General features: G+C 42.4%; 1 protein-coding gene across 4 annotated transcripts in view; it reads left to right on the top strand.

The window, feature by feature from the left end:
• The window catches only part of NDRG3 (NDRG family member 3), a 60820-nt gene that overhangs the window by 11838 nt on the left and 29932 nt on the right, over nt 1-19050 (top strand). For 2 of the 4 annotated variants that reach the window (XM_055722420.1, XM_055722423.1), the window contains exons 2-3: nt 14710-14815; nt 18958-18993. In XM_055722420.1, the coding sequence (XP_055578395.1) occupies nt 14759-14815; nt 18958-18993 (93 nt within the window). In that variant the 5' untranslated portion in view covers nt 14710-14758. The remainder of the gene's footprint in view (nt 1-14709; nt 14816-18957; nt 18994-19050) is intronic. The other 2 variants (XM_055722422.1, XM_055722424.1) reach the window with 1 other exon arrangement.

The raw sequence follows: 19050 nt of genomic DNA, 5'->3' as shown, positions 1-19050 counted from the left end.
AACCTGTCTTTTACAAAATTCCAATTTTGGGAGTGGTGGTGGAAGCAGGGCTTTATGTAGAAAGTTGCCTGCACATTTATGAAGGTATGTGGCAGTATTAAGGCACGTTTCTGAAGAGGAACTCTGACATATCTCCCTGAGGAAACGTGAAAAGGGTCCTGCAGAGCAGTAAATTCTTGGATATAATGAGCTCCAGTGTATATTATCAGCGTAATTATTCTGGCAAATTCTTCAAGTATAAGAGAGCTAGAAAAGTGAGAGGTGACTAGAGAGAGCAAAGACATGGAATTAGAAGAAAGGAGACATTAAACAGTTTAGGACTTTGCACCTTGGAAAGGAGCCACTTGGAGGACAAAAGAAAGTAATAAAGCTTTATGAAAGCATGACTGGCACGGAAGGTGAGTAAAGAATAAGTCACATTTCTGAGAGCGTGAGGACTGTTGGGACATCCAATAAAAATTTAGCTGGAAATTGGACAGAAGGAAGATTGATTTCATAGAGTGTTTTCACAACTTTTTTTTGGCCAATTTAGTTAGCTGTTGCCAGAGAAGGATGCGGAGGCCAAAAGTGCAGAAAAGTCGAAGTTAGAAAAATAAATAGAAAAGGTGACTATGTTTGTAGATTAAAAAAATAAATTTATGATAGCAAATGGAAGAGTCAACTTTGAGGAAACATGGAAAATTCCTATGGCACCAAGTGATAAAATAGCATTTTAAATTCAGTGTGGTGAAGTACTGCACCTGGAGAGCAGCACTCGCTGTATGTATACAGTGATAGGTTCTGAATTGGCTTTCCAGTTGTAGATGAAACTTTGGGGCTGTAATAGGCAATTTTGTCAAAATCTTGTATGAGTGTCTGGAAAAGCAAATTAGGTTATCAAAAAAGGTTAGGTGCTTGTGGAAAAATAATAGTGATCAAACTAGGGAACGTAATGCTGTGTTAACCCATAGTGCACCTGTGTTGTGAATGCTGCATGAGTACTGGTCTCATTACTCTTAAAGACCCAGTGAAACTGGGAGACATCCTGAAAAGATTGACAAGAATGATCAAAGGTTTGAAACGTGTTCCTTGTAAAGAAGATCAGAACTTTCTAGTCTCAGAAAGATACCTTTGAAGAGGATGTGATAGAAGCATATGAAGTCTAAGCAGCGTGGCATGTATATGAGCCCATTATTCACTGTCCCTTCCGATAAAAGGGCTAAGACCACCAAAGTAGCAGGTGGCAGACTCAAAACAAAGTGAGATATTTATAAAGTGTGAACAGGACCTCCTCCTTTCTCTTTGAGGTTGAGGTTTTAATCTGTTGGAACAATTCTCTGGATTTAGGCTGATTTATTCTGCATTTAACACTTCATCAGAATGCTGTTCACAGGGCTTTGAAAGCTTAGCTCTAGAGCTCTGTTCATAAGAGAAATCCTTTTGAGTGTTGGAGTAGGGATATGAAGCCTAGCAGGCTGAAACAGCCCCTCTGATAATTTTTCACTGGGCAAAATCAGTCCAGCTTCTCAACAAAGTGGTTTGGTAGAAATACCCAGTAAAGTCAAATACAGTTTGTACAGTTCACAACGTGCAGCCTAGCCTTTTGTCTGGTATTTTGGGGTTGTTACTGGAGTATTAAAACTTCTCTGACAGCAAAAGCTAATATAAGCTCTTTGTCTGACAGATGGCATGTTCTTACAGTTGTGGTAAGTAGTTTTAGCTACTGGAGAAATAATACAACAATAAAATACTAACCAGTGGCAGTAGTGTATTTTGGGGTTCCTCTGTAGGATTTAGAAAAGGACAGACTGGAGTAGGAGGTTTTGGATTCATGGAAACTGGATGTGGTTCCAATGTAAAAGGGCTATTTATTTGTGGTTTACCACCTGTGGTTTGTTGTGTTCACTTCTCATTGACAGAGTCAATTTATTTCTGGTTTAGGCCAATTTAGAGCACCTTGCTAAACATTTCTTAATTGTAAAGAGAGAGATCACTTAAACTCATAGACTGGTCAGGTGAATTGTGCTTTGGGTTGTGTTTCAGATTAACATCTGCTCCTGAACTGGAGAAGGGCTTCTGGTCATGAAAGCTTGTAATTATTTCCAGCTAGTAAAATAAAAGATACTACGTCAATCTGCAAATCTTTGAGATATTTGGAGGTTGAAAAAGTAAGGAGAGGAGTGATGGGGTCTGTTGGTGTTGCTTAGGTAATCTCTCCATTGTAAATGCTGTGCCTGAGACTGTCAGGCTCTTGAGATGCTGAGGGAGTATTCCATGGTAAGGTGGGTTATTATCATTTAACTTTTAAAGTATTATGTATGATACAGAGTAATTGGATTACTGGGGCTTAACAGATAACTTATTGATTTATGCTCTGTGGTGCTCTTAGACCTCTCTACAAGTCAGCTAAAACTCATTAGCTTAAGTTGCTGTGGAGGAGGCTCAAAAGAGAATCTATACTTTAGCTCCCTGGTGGTGGTTTAAACTAATATGATACTCTTTACAGTTGGGTTTTGCACCTGTTAGTATCACAAGTCACCTGACTAATACTGTCTTAATTACACCTTATGATATGACTACCTTTCTTCAGAACACTTTAAATCTCTTCTGAGTGTTTCTTTAGAATTTACGGCTGTAACATTGCAGTACTGGACATGGGGTAGGTAAATACATCGGGTGTTTTCCAAAAGGTTAAGAAAATGAAACTTGGAGAGGGAGGGAGCAAAAAAGTAATGTAAGAGTGGGTAAAATCAATCCAGAACTAACTAGAGCCCTCATTTTAGTTCTAAAATGACTGCATCAGCAGTGTCTTTAATTTCTGTTTGGTTAATATGGGAGAAATGTGCATGTAATGTTACAGGAAGGAAATAATGAAACTAGGTAAAAATATTTAATCATTTCTCTTCAGGTGAGTGTTGGCAAGCTGGTCTGTCTTTAGAGAAAGTCATTATCAACAGGCTTTTCTAGGGCCAGGGCTGGTGTTCTAACACTTGCTGTTTGCTAAGGGCCTTGTACTGGGAAAGTCCTTCTCTGGAAGACACACACACACTTCTGGAAAGTTGTGGCTGCTCAGAGCTGTTAAAGTTGGTTGTGGAAAGCGCTGGTCTTTAATTTACCCTCCAGAGTATGTTCATACTGAATTTTTTGTTTGCCAAGTTGAGATGAAAGAATACTCTGTGTGTAATACGTAAAGATGTTCATAATTTTTGTGACTGTCAGGGAAGGACAGAGGTACCAAACTAGATTTCATGGGTAAGGCTGCCTTACTGTTTTTTCTGCAGCATAAAGCCTGAGAATAAATAACTTCTGTATTCAGAAAGAACAACGGTGTTTCAGTGCACTGGGGAAGAATCTTCTATAGGACCTGAGGAGCCTGACAATTGGAGGAAAGCCAGTGTCATTCCAGCCTTCAAAAAGGTCAAGAAGGAGGACCCGGGAGACTAAAGGTGGTTCAGCCTCACCTCCATCCCTGGAAAGGTGATGGAACAGCTCATCCTAGTGGTCAGCTCTAAGCATGTGGAGTAAAAGAAGGGTATCGGGAGTTGTCAACATGGATTCACCAAGGGGAAATCATGCCTGACCAACCTAATAGCTTTCTGTGGTGGAGTGACTGGCTGGGTAGACAAGGGGAGGGCGGTGGATGTTTTCTACCTTGACCTCAGGCAAGGCTTTTGATGCTGTCTCCCATAACATCCTGATAGGTCCGCTCAGGAAGCATGGGTGAAATGAGTGGGCAGCAAAGTGGATTGAGGACTGGCTGAATGACAGAGCTCAGAGGGTTGTGATCTGTGGTGCAGGGTCTGGCTGGGGGCCTGTAGCTAGCATGTTCCCCAGGGGTCAGCACTAGGTCTGGTCTTGTTCAACTTTATTCATCACTGACCTGTGCGAAGGGACTGAGTATACCCTCAGCAAGTTGGCTGATGATATGAACTGGAGGGAGTGTCTGAATACACCGGAAGGCTGTACTGCCATTCAGCAAGACCTGGGCAGGCTGGAGAGTTGGGTGCAGAGGGACCTTGTGAGGTTCAACCAAGGCATGTGTCAGGTCCTGCACCTGGGGAGGAACAGCCCCACATACCAGCACAGTCTGGGGCTGACCTGCTGGGAGGCAGCTCTGTGGAGAAGGCACTGGGAGTGCTGGTGGATGGCATGTTGCCTGTGGACCAGCAGTGTACCCTCGTGGCCAAGGGGCCAACAGAATCCTGGGTGCATGAGGGGGAGTGTGGCCAGAAGGTCAAAGGAGGTGATCTTCCCCCTCTGCTCTGCCCTGGTGAGGCCGCATCTGGAGTGTTGTGTCCAGTTCTGGGCTCCCCAGTTCTGGAGAGACAGGGATCTTCTGGAGAGGGTCCAGCAGAGGCTACAAAGATGGTGAGGAGGCTGGAGCATCTCCCAGCTGAGAGAGCTGGGCCTGTTTAGCCTGGAGAAGAGATCACTGAGAAGGGGGGGATCTTATCAATGTCTACAAATATCTTAAGGGTGAGTGTTGGGAGGAAGGGGCAAGGCTCTTTTCAGTGGTGCACAGCGACAGGACAAGGGGCAACAGGCACAAACTGCAACATGGGAACTTCCACCTAGGTACGAGGAAAGGCTCCTTTACTCAGGGTGAGTGAGTGCTGGGACAGGCTGCCCAGAGAGGCTGTGGTGTTTCCTTCTCTGGAGACATTCAAAACCCACCTGGACATGATCCTGTGCAACCTGCTCTAGGAGAACCCGTTGGACTAGGTGATCTCCAGAGGTCCCTTCTAACCCCAGTCCTTCCGTGAGTGCTTTTACAGGATTCACAAAAGTTGGGCTATGGATACTGGAGGATATAGCCATTTTATTATATTTTCCCCTTTTAGTGTCTGTTTATGGACCTATTCTCCTGAATGTATCAAACCATTTTTTTTTAAATCTTCTGAAATTATTTATCTCCAAAACCTTGACTGTTTGAGGTCTATTAATAGTTCTCCTCAAAGGTGGGTTGTATCCCCCTCTCCTTTCTCCTCACTCCCACCATTGCACTGGCTCCACTGCTCTTGTGATCACAGAGTGAGGTGCTTCAACTCACTAAAAAAGCAGAAAGCAAACTTTGAGCCTTAGGAAAATAATCCCCGACTCCCAAGTTTTACAAATACAGCAAGAATAAAAACATGGTTTTAAAATTAAGCTCTTCTTTAACTTTCAAACTTTTTCACAAGTAGTGAACCATCTGATGTTTTTGTGGATGCTCTTAACTCCTGTGCTCGTTCTTCACCACGAAACATGCTGTTGTGGGACTTCCCTGACAGCTTTGGAAGTGGTGGCTGATGCCAGGTGCTCACTGGGTGCCTGCAATGGCCCTGCCACTCCGCAGTGCCCCTTGTTCATAGTGGTGGTCGGGTATCGCACCCACTCTATAGCTGGCTTCCTGGTTGTGACATGTTTGAGTAACATAGTTAGCAAGTAAACAAGTAATGCAAACTATTAATTTGAGCATCCTTTGCCAAGAGACCATTAGAATTCTTTCTTTGAGTTTTCTTAGTTTTCCATTTGCATTTGGTTTGCTGTGCTTTATGGGATTTCCTGTTTTGCTCATCTGGATAAGGTTCCCACTACTTTTAGATTCCAGCTGTTCCCAGGATAGTCTCCTTAAATTTCCTATTGAGTCATGCAGGATTTGCATATAAGGTGGCTCTGTCTTTATGCTTGCATATTGGTGCACAGATTATCTGGGCTTCCCAAACAGAATTTTTAACAGTCTCCAGGGTCCTTGTAGGATTCCTTCTTTTTGTGGCTTTTCCTTTTTTTTTTAATTTTGTTTTGACAAGTTGCCTTGTTTTTTGTGTAGTTCCTTTTCTTGATATTGAGTGTCTATGAGCCAGATTTGGTGCCTTTCTGTCACACTACAGCAAGACTGTAGTGAGTTAACCATTTTATTTGTAAACTTGCCTACTCTGTATGTTATACATGATCCTCATCTTAGACTGCAGGATTTAGAGCAGACTCCAGAGCTCATTACATGTCTGGTCCTCCCTACGTGAGCCAGTCATGATGTTCATGCGATTGTGTGATCGGCTCATTCAGTTCACTAGAACAGTAGAAAGCTAGCCTGGCAAAAAGTCAGCGTTAAGTCTGCTCATTTTACAGTCAGCATGCCAGACACTGCCTAAGGCATCATTTAGGTCATGGCTGCAAGGGGACGAAAGAGCAGAGCAAAGAAGAGAGCTGGAGGATCTGATGCTCCTTTTCAGAGGCTGTGAGGTAAGATTTTAGTTCCTCTGTGTCCTGAAATATTACCCTACAACAAGGAAACTGATCAGCAAACCGAGTTCTGTCTTATATTCTGTGTACACTTTGTCTAAATTGATTAGAACTAGCATAACTTGAAGCTAAGTGCAGGCCCCTGCATATCATCTGGCAGTGTCCTGAGCATGTGCTTTATCTGCTCTGTGATTCAACTGAAGAGGTAACGCTGCCAGAAAACCCAGTTTCTTACAATCAAATCTCAAAGCAAGGCCTTCACAGATTTACAAAAAAGGTGGTGCACAAGGAACCGAAGGAGCCTTTTCATCAGTCAGTTCACTGATATAATGAAAACTAGTCACTGATACAAATGAAAACTAGTCCTGGAAAAAACAATTGAGGCGGCAGTTAAGCAGACCTGACTTGCCACATTACTGTGTGATTGTTGACCTGGTGCAAGGGAAGGAGAGGAAGAAATTTCTGGCTGGTGTGGGGATCATGCCTTTTGGCAGCAACCCACAACTATATGAAATGAATAATGAATTTACATCTTGAATTGATTCTGGGTTGCTCTGTATCCATTACTGGTTTTAACTGTGGTAATCTGAGTTGCCTCTCCTGCACTGGCTAGCTGCATTAGAAGGGGCATAAAATTCAGCTGGACACATACAAGGATGTTTTCTGCTTGGAAGTTAATTCACAGACTGGAAATGATGGAAGGGACAGCAGTACAGCAGTTGTGATAGTTATGAAGTAATGACACTGATACTTCAGAAGAGATTGTCCTTCAGATGATGGAGGATGGGCAGTAAGCCAAACAGAAGGAGCTTGTTCTGGGAAGCTCCAAGGAACAATGCTACATGGGTAAGGGAAAGATGCATTTAATTAATGAGGAGGAAGGGGGAGAAAAGACATATAATAAAAAGCTAATTTTAGCAATGTTTTTCATATAATGCATAGGCGTGCTTAAAATTTACGTCAATCCTGTGAAAGCCCCTTTTGCAAGTGGTCTGAGGTTAGAGCAGACTAAAATAGTGAAATTGAATCTTGAGAGTTAAATCAGTCTTCTGTGTACATCTGTATTCTTATATTCAATACACATAATTACTAAATATTGAACAATATGTATGTGCTCTGATAAAACTTAAAAGGTCTCTTGCATGTCTGGTGGGTAACTTGGGAATGGATGTGTTGAAATGTTTGATCAGCTTTTGCCTGCAAGTATACGGTTTTCTAATCACCCAAATCCATTTATTCAAATTTGAATGAAGTAAGAAGAAAAGTTTGGTTTTGCTCTGTGACATTAGTAGAAGTGCTTTAGATGTATATACATATACAGCACAATGACAGGGTGTTAGTTACCTGAATGAGCTGATACCAGAAGCAGTTGTGTTGTCTTAGCTGCTGAGGAGCAGAATATATTAATTTCTCCTGAGCTTTGCGCATCTATGATGGTTCCTGTACCCACCTTAAGCTAGGTTTATCGAGGCTGCGCAATGTGACACTGCACGTGCCAAGAGATGTGACTAAAACTGCCTCGTACAATTCCTTCACTGCTGAGTATGTGTTACTGCGTCAGGTTGTACATTTTGTATATATGAGTGAACACAGAAAGTTCAAGGTAGTTTTATTTTTTTAAATGAAAGTGACTCTACAAACTTCTTACACATTTGATCTGAGTATTTTTCTTCCATCCCAATAGCACTTCATACAAACGAGTTAAAAAAATTCACAATTGCATTACAAAATACAAAAACTGAGATCTGACTAAGTTTGTTTAGCTATACCATGACTTAAATGATGATTCCTTCCATGTAGCAAGAGGGCTCAGTTGGGTATAAAGGTTATATTTATTAATGCAATTTAATGTTTGGTAGCCAGTGAAAATGCAACTTTTTCAATAAGATAAATAAAATGGAAAATTAGCATTTCAGTAAATTGCTGATAAAAATAAATTGTTAAGATCCCATTTAAACAGATTTCTAGCTTTCTTGCTCTGGAACACTTTATTTTGCTCAATGGGATACATATTCACATCTTAATTTTTTTCACTTAAAATCTAAAAACACACAGTCAGTTAGTGGGAAGCATGATTGAAACAAAGCAGGAACAAGCCTGAAAATAATACTGCAGAGGGTACCGAAGGATCTGGTAGAAAGCAGTCAGGTTTGTCATAAGCTGCTTAAGAGTAAGTTGCTGCTGAAGAGACCAGTTTCCCCACTTGCCTTGTGTCAGATTGGAAGATGGGTGCGTTCAGCTATACGTACTGCCTCTGTGTGGGTGAGAGTTTGAAGTTGTCACGGGACGGGTAGAGGAGGTGATATGGGGAGAAGCTGTGGTGAATGCCATGATGGTAGACAGCGCTGATGAAGAACTATGAATGTTTTGTTTGGGACAGGTGTCCAACTGGAGCCTTCAAGAGCCCTCACCCGTGCCTGGGTGGGGCCTCCTGAACTGTGGGAGTTGTGGAAGCAGGTGGCTTAGTAGAGGGGAAAGCATCTTTGAACAGATCCATTTGAACATGTCATTCACCATAAAACTGATAAAAATGGCTCTACGGTTTAGTCTGAGCTGTGTGAGCTGCTGATACTTGATAATGCAGGTAGTGCTTTAGTGTGGTACCACTGGGCAAGAAAGAGTAATGGGAAAATTGTGTGAATAACATGATTAACAATAATAGCCACTGCTTATTTCATTTTCACTGGGGAGAACAGCTTAAGGGAGGTGCTGCAAAGCTATTTGAAAGAGAGACTGTGACCAGAAAAGGCTCTTTCAGAGACAATAATTTGCATAATGTTCATGGGAGAAACTTCTAATTCCAGTGTGTATCCTGGGTATTCTCACTCTAAAACATCTTGCATTGTGCTGTACAGGGGAGCTCAACCTGGTTCAGTGTTTTCACGGGCAGTGGTCCAGGTAACTCAAAATAATTTGAAGCTTTTACGTTTTCTTGCATTCTTGCTTAATCAGCCCTATAGTTGATGCCTGTTAATTAAAATGGTGGCTAAGAATGATATCCTGCTAGCTGAGCTCATTTACATGCATGACAATGTGATGCTTCCTGTAGACAGAATTGGACTTCTCCAAAATTAATGAAAGCTGTGCATGGACCTTTTCTTTACAAACCCATTGTTAAATGTAGGTCTTGTTTAAACTCCTTAGAAAGTACATTTAGCAGCTGGTGTTTCTGTCCTGAGTGTAGCCCAGATTCAAAGGAGGTAAAAGCATGTTGTGTTACAATTGCTCGGGTGCAGTAGCTGGCACTGTGCTGGTTAAGCAGAACGTAATTTCTCTCTGCAAGCTTGCAGTTTGTCTTGGAAGTGGAGCACCATGTGGTGTGTTCCCAAAAATATATGAGCTGGAACGCAAAGCGAGTAACCTAGGAAAATATTTTGAAAGTTTATTTGGACCCTTTGCCTGTTTTGCTGGAAGCTTACCATCTGAGCCAGCATTTCAGTATAGAAAACAGAGTAGACTATGCAGGTGGTTCAGAAACACACTGTTGTCCAGAGGCTTAGAAAGGACGGAGGAGCAGCATAACACAAATGCCCAAAGATCTCAAAGCCCATAAATGAAATTTGTTTTAGTCAAGATCTATGTGCCAAGACTGCGGTCTGCCTGACCAGACTGAGGAGCCTCATCAGGCAGCTTGTCTGCCGGTGTATATGAGAGAGCTTGAGCTGCAAACTTGAGGACTATAGGTAGTGTACTTCAGTTCTTGCACTGGCTGCAAATGAGTTTGTGCCTGTCTTCCTTTGCATGCCCTGGAGCAGCATTTCTTCTTTATATCTTGTAAGAAGCGGGTAGCTGTATTCAGAGAGCAGTTATTGGAAACCTAACCCTGATTGTCATGACTGTAAGTGTAGTCAGTCCCTAGAGAGGAGGCTGCTTCTGCTGGGCAGCTGAGCAAGGAAGCATATATTTAGGTACATTCAATACCGTGTTTTGTAGTGTGTAGCTTGATAACTCCCTTGTGTAATTTTGCCTCAATGTAGTTTATATACAAAGCAGGTTAACAAATTAGAAGCTGTAGTTGAGGTGAATGAACAAGAATTTTCAGCCTCTGGATACAAGATTTTGTTGCACTGAGTTCCTAAATGGTGTGGAGAGATTGCACCTCCATAATAAAACAGGGTATTCAAGGAGGTGCCCAGAGAGTTGGATTCAGGTTCTAACTCTTGTTGCTTGTAACCTTGTGAGGAGCAGTACTGCTAGAACTTTGCCAGCTAGAAACCAGAGCCTAAGCACCCACAGGTGGTGGAGTTTGCACTGCTGGCTCTGTAGGTGCAGGTCTGTAGTACTCATACTGTTGACTTACTGAAACTATTTTAACACAACTTTTTTTTATTTTTATATATTGAAATGATGTAAATTTAGAGCACCCTTATCTTGGAGTAAGCATGTGAGCACACATTTCAGATCTTATGTATAGGTAGATGGCTTGTTTCAGAGGCTCACCTGCTGTGGTATTTTGCAGCCTTCTGTGTCCTACCATGATTTCTAGTCTCTGTACTAACGATTCACCGAATGTCTTTCCTTGATTCTTGTCTTACTGGTTTTCAAAGAGAATTGAGTCAACTCCAGCCTTTGGGAAGCCTTTGAAAAGGGATGGTGTAAATTGGGGTATTTGGGTGTATTTATAGTAATATATAAATGGAGACAAGAGGAATACTTGCAAAGGAGGTGGTACTGGGACATTTATAGAAAAATGTATAATTTATACACAGAACGTTCCAGGCAAACCTTTTGCTTTGCCTGTAGCCTGTGTTCTACGGAGCTCTTCTGTGTGCTATGAATATTTAGGCTGCTTTGTTATGATATTTTAAACTTTCTTTCAGCTTATGGAATGGTGTCTTTGTCTCTCTAAATAACCATAGGGGTGGAGTGAGATAATTGATTGTTTCCTGGGCAGACCTGTCTGCAGATCTTTTACGAGTCAGTCTTTAAGGTGGTCAGAGGAGGATAGCTCAGCTCACCAATATCCCACCCTTCCCTTTGCCTCTGCACTTGGAGATGTGCTTTACCAGCTCTCTGCTACAAAGCATTCTTTTTAGAGAAATTTTTATGGCCCTTTTTGGACAAATGTGCATCTTTGTCTTGCTTCAAGCGGAAGGCCAGGGTGCTCAGGAGAAGTTGTGGTGAATGATCGTGTACAGCAAGTCAGATCTCGTGCTGTAATAACAAGTTACCCAGACTTGGTCCAGGGCAATCATGTTCAGCTTGCTGAGACCTTGAGAAAAGTGCATGTATCTGCCTATAGAATCCCCTCTGAAAGAACTGAAGTCCTGAGTGAGTGACAGCTGTTTTCTGGAGAGTTCACAAGTGAGTGGATTTGGAAGAGCTGGTTCAGCAATCTAAAAAAAGCTGCTTGCAAGCAGTGATGGGGACCCCTTGTACCTTTCCTTCAAAAAACCTTCAAAAAGCTTTGAGTTTCTAGGAAAGCTGAAAAAACTCAAGTTGCTGGATGAGCAGATTAGAATCAAAAGGTTTAAAAAAGGAATCCACCATCTGGCTGTTTGTGACTGTGCAGGCTTATTCTGTCTTGATTTTGCTCTCGGTTCAGCAATTTTCAGTGGCTTCCTGGCTTACCTCTGCATTCAGTCTCCTCTGGCTCTTTTGGAGGTCCAGCTCTCACTCTTGCAGCCTAGGTGAGAGTCTGCTCTGAGCCAGAGTCTCCCAGGATGACTGTGCTGCAAACTCATTGCAGAGCATGTCTCTGTTTTCCTGCATGTTCCCCTACAGATTTTTTCTTTTTCTCCCCTACGTGAGCTCAGCTGGTGTTAAGGAAGATTGTCTTTTCTGTCTGAAAGAAGCTTCACCTAATTCTGAGACCAGCATCTGAAACAGCAGCCTTTCTTGGTGCTGCCCAGCTTGCTTTAACAAAGGAGCAACCCGCAGTGCAGGTATAACAGCAGTTTGTTGCCTTAGCCCCTAGAGACCCCCTTCCCCTGAAACAGTATTTGAAACAATAGTGGACCAGGAAAATAAGCATCAGATTAATTTCAGAGTGATGTTATTTGTGTGTACTGTAGTTACATCTAGAGACTAAGTATGAAATTGAGGTTGATGAGATGAAAGCATTTGATAATCCTTGCTTTAAACACCTACTTAGGTTTTTATTATTCTCATATAACGAATGTATTTAAAGTAGTGCATAGGATTTAAAAATGCATTTGTCTCCCTCTTCCTAGACTTTACTCACTTCACAGGCAGGCATGCTTGTATCAGCAGCCAGTGCTGTCCCTGGGCAGGTTTATGCAGGACACATCCTAGGGCTGTCTGGGAGTTGTTGCGCTTTGTGTAGCTCGGGGGAAACTGGGAGGAGTATTTGCAAAGCTTTAGCAAAAATATCTTTGAACAATCTTAACACAGAGCAGTTGGTGCTCTGAGTTGTTCTTTGGTCAGTCAAAGCTCGGCAGAGAGTGATTGAGATGCCCTGCTTCACTGTAGACTCTGTTTTAGGCAAAAATGCTAGGTGTGCCTAGGACTCGTGAACCACAAAACAAGTTTAACTCACCACTTTCTTGTATATAAAAACCCACAGAGAAAGGTGGCTGGTGTGTGCACAGTTTTTTAATCCCTTTGGATAGAGTGGACAACTTCTTGGTCTCTTAGGTGACCCCAAGAATAAGCATCACCTTTGGACATGATGGCAGGCATGGTGGGTGTCTTTTCAAAGGAGCATGAACGAGAGAAATCAGCTCTTAAGGTAATAAGGTGGTGGTTCTTGTACTGCCACCCGTTGCAGATAAGATTTGTAAGGCTTGTTTGAAACTCCTTTGGTGTTTGTAACCTTGTGGGATGCTGCTTTGGAGAGAATCTGGTAGATGCTGAGCTCTTAATCAGTCCCAGCGTATAATGAAATTGTAATTCCTTAGCAGAAAATATTTTTTTTGGTCTCCATAATGCCTTATCAGAACTACAGTAACTGGCACTTCCTCTGGGGCTTACAGTGCATTATATGACTCTCTGCTTCTCTGAATAAAAATTCATTATGGGGTAACCAGGACATTACATGTGAATTAACAGGTTTCTTGGAACTCTCACAGCTGATGTGTTTTATAGCAAAAAAGAAAAAAAAAAAATGGGGAAAAGAAGAATAATTTCAAGTTTCCCAAAGCAAAGGAGCTAAATCTAGAGATGGGAGTTGCTATGACTGATTTTCAGAGGGAAAAGGCATTATAATTTGTTTTGTGCCAGACTGACTTCAGCAACACCAATATTAGTCCTGGCATAAAGGGGGGTTACAAGAACATGCAGCTTTGCATAGCATTTGGGATGAGGGGAACCCCTCCTTCCTGGGGCAGTGCATATTTGTGTGGAATTACGGTGACTGGAGAAAAACAGTTGCAGTATTCTTTTTCTTCTGTGGTTAGAAGCAATGTATTATCTTGGACAAAGAATTTGATTTGTGGCAGTATTTTGAGTCTTTTTCTAGCACACTCAGCTAACGCCCAGGAAGCCCACCACATGCCTATTCCTGTCCTTACTTATGTCCATGACTTCTTTTATTTCATCTGCTGTAATGTGTATAGTTTTCTTGAAGAACCAAATAATCAGCACCACCAGGCATGATCATTTCCTATTGCCAGAGCCCTCTTCATGCAACTGTCCAATCCAACTACATGCTGCAACTGTCTGCTCTAGAAATTCTCCTGTCTAGAAACACAGGTAGAGCCTCTAGAATAAAACCTAAATCCCTGGTAAACTGCCTTATTTTAACTCCATCCTCATTGCTGTATTTATACTAGAAGATTTCTCCTCAGACTGTGGCAGCAGTGATTTCCCATAGGCATATGGCAACCTCACACACTGTTTATTACTTTTTTTTCTTCCTTTTAATGACTCTGCACCATGTGATGGAGAATGATTGATCGGGCTGCTCAGTTAACAGTGTTACCCTGCATATGTTCGACTGGATCAGGACTATCTGGGGGCCATTTTTACATCCCACCTCATAAAACAAGGGCTGCCTTGGGTTATGGGCTGTCTTATCTTCTGCCAGCAAGGTACTTGGGTCTCCACACCTCTGTCTCCCATGCGCAAATGTAGTGGTTGGCTGCACATCTTGTGGGTTACAGGTACAGCCCTGTCTTTAGTGGCTGGATGCTGTGGTCAAGGTGTGTCTGGCATAGCAGTGAGATGTCTGTATTCCTGCATATTGAACGCAGTTTTTCACTCTGCTGATTCAGTCATTTAGAGTTCATTTCCAGGCAGACTATGGCTAAAGTACCAGCAATGCGTGGAAATGAATCCAGTCTTTCTCAGTAGAAAACGCCTGATTTTTTTAAGGGGCAGCTTTCAATGGGCAAGGCAATGTGCAGGGTAAGGAGTGGACATAACTGACAATGCTCAGTGCAAGCGTGGCTGTCTGCCTTGTGCAGTTACAGGTTCTTTGTGTTGTGCAGAGAACTAGCTTCTTTCAGGCTTCAGTCTGAGCATATACAAGTCTAATGAAGGATCTTAAAGCTTTCTTTGGCTAGCATCTCTTGTAATACTGTTTCTAACAGTATGACTTTGTTTCAGAATCACCCATTTGCTGCTCTGAGGATTACTTTGCTCCACTGACGGCATCATGGATGAACTGCAGGATGTTCAGCTGACAGAGATCAAACCGCTCCTGAATGATAAGGTAATGCTAGCTGCTGCTTTGCTCTCACAGGTGTACTCTGGCTGACTTTGTGTCTGACAAGGAGCCCTGATTGCCAGGATCTGTTTACAGCTTGAAGTACCTTAAGTACTGAAAAACAGTAAATGCTTCCCCACACTGATAATTCACTACCACATACTCTTCCAAAGTCTCAGGGAAAGACAGACCACCACAGTTAAGGGAAGTCTGGAGTCCTGGCCAAACAGTGTGTCATGCCTGTCCTGAGGATTTACGAAGTCAGGGCAGAAGCGGTAAGGTGATACCATTTGTGACCTGGCAGAGCTGTAGAACCTCTGATAAGTTCCTGCTTGTTAGAGAAACCTTGGATTGTATCCCATTTTATCTTTTTTCTTTTTCTTTTTTCTTTAAAATCTTTTGTCTTAGATTATCCTTTTGTGTTTTGACCTCCAAAACAACCCTAATTCCCTGGAATTTAGTAATGGAGAGCCATTTCCTGTTAGTATCTGCAGAGCCTAGCTAGAGCAGTCCAGATTCATGCAATACTGAAATTTTTTAAAATCATTGTATTGCAGGAGCTGTTGAGGGGTTTCACTTTGTCTCCTGTGGGATGGAGGAGAGCCATCTGGGCTTCAGAAAAGCCCTAGCCTTACTGGATTCTGCCACAAACTGTTGTTCTGAGTGGCTGTCATTATGAGCCATCCTGATGATCTAGAATTTTGCATCTGCAAATTGTGATTGTGGGCAATGCGGTTTGGTCACTTTCCATACCTCACAGCCAAGTTTGATGGCATGTGAAACAGTCCCCAATGCTTGCTGTTTAATGGTGAGATCAAGAACTACCTTGTGCTGCCAAAGTGATGTGGTACTTAGTCCACTCAATGTGTACTTGTTGAAGACTGCACCGTCTAGTGCAGACTCCCACACAAAATGGGCGAAATCTCTGAAATTCTGCTGTTTTAGTCTGTGCTGCTTAGTTTTTGCTGATTTCTTCAGTGTGCTAGCATATCTGTTTAGGGTCTCTGAAATCTAACAATTCAGCTGAGATCTGCAGTCCAGCTGCCTGTTCTTACAGTCTAGTGCTGACTACTAGGCTTCCACCATATCTTGAACATATATTTTTAAAATGTTTCTAGGGAGGGTGACTCTTAGAAGAACAAAATCAGTGTAGACCAACAGATAAAAATACAGGAAGGCCTTGAAAACAGTTTATGATTTCAAAATAAGATAAATGTTTGCAGAAGATGAGTTTCCTAAATGCAGTGCCCCAGATCTTGCTTATGATTCTCAGGATTTTCCATGTTTGAGTTCAAGAGGGTAGATGTTCCTTGCTTCAGTGAGCCAACCTAAGTAGGAGATACTGAAGCATGCCAAAACTAGGTGTTTTTCCCTTTAAGTGTCAAGTATTGCCCGATCAGTCCCATCACGTCCTTGCTGTGGTGTCATCTGCACAGCCACTTACCTAATCGCTGGGACAGTTCTGGTTTAAATGCAGTGTTCACCTAAACAGCTGGTGTTAACCAGCATACAGAAGGGCAGGTACAAGTGATACTTGGTTTCCTTGACTCTGTTTTGAAGTTACAGGAAGTATATACTATCTCAGCTGGAAAAGTAGAGTGGCTCCAGAAGCAACCTCAGCACTACATGGGAAGAGGTGTGCACTGTGGCGCTCCTTTTTACACTGTTTCAACAAAAGAAGTGCCTCAGGGGGCTACCATCACTGAGGTCTGGCCCTCACTAATGCTTTCAAGCTTGAAATAATACAGATGCTTTTTAAACAGTTATGGAGCATGTGCGTGTGGTAGCATAACATGCTGTTCCGTGCAGTGTATCAAGAGTCCAAAAAGTACTGAGTTGGAAGTTCCCTAAAGATTTTTAGTGACCGGCCTGCTGCACATGTAGGAGTTTGAGCCAGCATGGCCAGAAATAGTACAGTAGAACTCTTAAGGTGCCAGTGGGTAAGAGTTTATGAACTCTTCGGATACAAAGGCTGTTGTACAGAGAAAAGGAGCTGTAGTGTCTTGAGTACTAAAACTGGTGGAATTGCCTGGGAAATGGAAGTGGGTCATACCTTGTTCACTTGTCTGAACTGTAGGAAATTCCACTGGGAACCACTGAGTCCTGGCTTTGTTTTGTCTCAAATCGAAGTCAGCAAAAAATTACAAGTCTGACTTTCAAAGAATAAAACCACTTTTGTGCTTATGTGTAACTTCAGCCTAACGGCAAGTACAGAGAGGTAAGGAAGTAAAATACATTAGGCTATATATATTCACCTCATTTGGGCTCACTAAAATGCAGTGACTGTACTGGGAAAGAAAATCAGTTGATTGTGTTCCCATTTAGTTAAAAGAGAGAGAAAAAGAGAATACTGCCTTTAACTTGATCAGAAAACTTATTCCAGTGACATTTTATTATTCTGTCTGATTGTATTCTGGAACCTTTGACTCCTGTTAATATAACCTCAGTGAAAAGTTGCTGATATGCAACAGCTTAATTCAGGAGATTGAATGGACAGCCCTTAGGCTGGATTGCATTGTTCCTTCTAGCTCTTTGCCTTTGAAGTGCAGCCATCTCACCTTCAGAGGCCTGAAAAACTTGCCTTAATCTTAAACTTTCTGAAGCTAAGACAGTGAATAAATAGTTTAAAGTCAAATGTCAGTGTGTTGAAATCAAGCGTCCAGAAGTCAGGTCACGTCAATCTTTAGTGCTGCTTGTGTGTCATGGTATACCCTAAGAACAAGCAACACAGTTGCAAACCTTTATTTTTTGCTTTGTGTTGTTTCCTCCCCACTTCATGTGGAGGGAATATGGCACTTTTCTCAGTACAAATTCAGATCAGCCTTTTCTTTACTTAGTCCAGTGCTGGATAAGGAAATTTTTCACTTCTTCATAGGCTTTGTTATAGTCCTTGTTCACTGTGGCATTGGATGACTGAATTGACCTTTATGACCTGGTAGATGAGAAGGCTCTACTGTCTGCATTTAACAGAGCACGGAAAGAGGCATGGACAGAGTTGTCAGAAATCTCAGCTAACTTCAGGATCTCAAACTCTGAAATATGAGAGGACTGCTTTTTTTTTTTTTTCCTTTTCCCTCAACTTGAGGGTTTTGTGCTTTGTGCCATGTCATGTTCAAAACACTGATGCAGTTCAATACTTAACACCAGTGGGATGCTTAAGAGAGATTTGCAGATATCTCAGCTTAAATGTCTCAGACTGAAGATCATTGTAGCAACCTGTGCTCTTGCTAATGTGGCAAAGCTTTGTGGGGGAGGAAAACAGGGCTATTTGTTTACGCATGGAGAGGAGTTAGAGTGTTCAGGCAGAAGAAACATTTGGAGTGTTTGTTGTGCATATGTGGTTCTAGTTGTAATTTTAGCAGTAAGGTGCTATGCCTAAAACACATAAGCTAAAATGCTGTCTTAAATGATCTGCTCAGCCTTTTGCAGCATTTGACAGCACTCAGTAGCATAACATACTCTGATCAGAGACAGAGTCTCATGAAGCACATGGGCATACAGGCAAGTTACTGCAGACCTTCAAACCTGCAGTACACCAGATGTGTGCTGTAGTTACTGTGCTTACCTGTATGTGTGGTGTCACCCTCGGGAAAGTCAGTTGTGAATTGCTGAGCCCAGTTCCAATGCGCTCTGGTTTCAGTACTTACAGGTCATGGTGTTTGCTGTGGAACAATACATTGCATGCAGTTATGCAGAGTAGCTGACTGCATAGCTTGTTTTCTTATGCTCATTATGTGAGATCCTAGTGGTGGTCCTTTCAAGAGTTTTGTGTTCAAATTGCTAATGGGCACCAGGACCAGACAAAACCCAACCTCATAAACAGCCTGACGTTGGTTGGGGTCCTTCCTATGTGCACATATCCCTGCTCAAATGCTCTCAACTCTCAGCTGTGTCCACAGGTTAATGGATAGTCTTGGGGCAGCCCCCAGCAACCTTGCTGTACAGTAACAGGCAGAACTTGCATGGAGTTTTGTTATATAGGTCTCACATTTCATTGCTGTCCTGACTGCAGTCAGGGTAGACTATGCTGAAGAGGTCTCAGGGGAACTGTCATGATGATGTTGGGTGTGTTCTGGGGTACTGTGCTGAACTTGTTTTTTTTTCTCCCCCCCCCCCCCCCCCCCCCCCCCCCCCGGTTTTGTTAACAGAATGCAGCTCGCAACTTCCAGGACTTCGACTGTCAGGTAAGACACATGCAGGAGACAAGGATCTGTGGGCAGAACTCTCCCCCGTGGCCCATC

This window comes from Falco cherrug, chromosome 10 (assembly GCF_023634085.1).
Source record: "Falco cherrug isolate bFalChe1 chromosome 10, bFalChe1.pri, whole genome shotgun sequence".
Taxonomy (NCBI): Eukaryota; Metazoa; Chordata; class Aves; order Falconiformes; family Falconidae; genus Falco; species Falco cherrug.
This window is presented reverse-complemented; position numbering and strand designations above follow the sequence as displayed.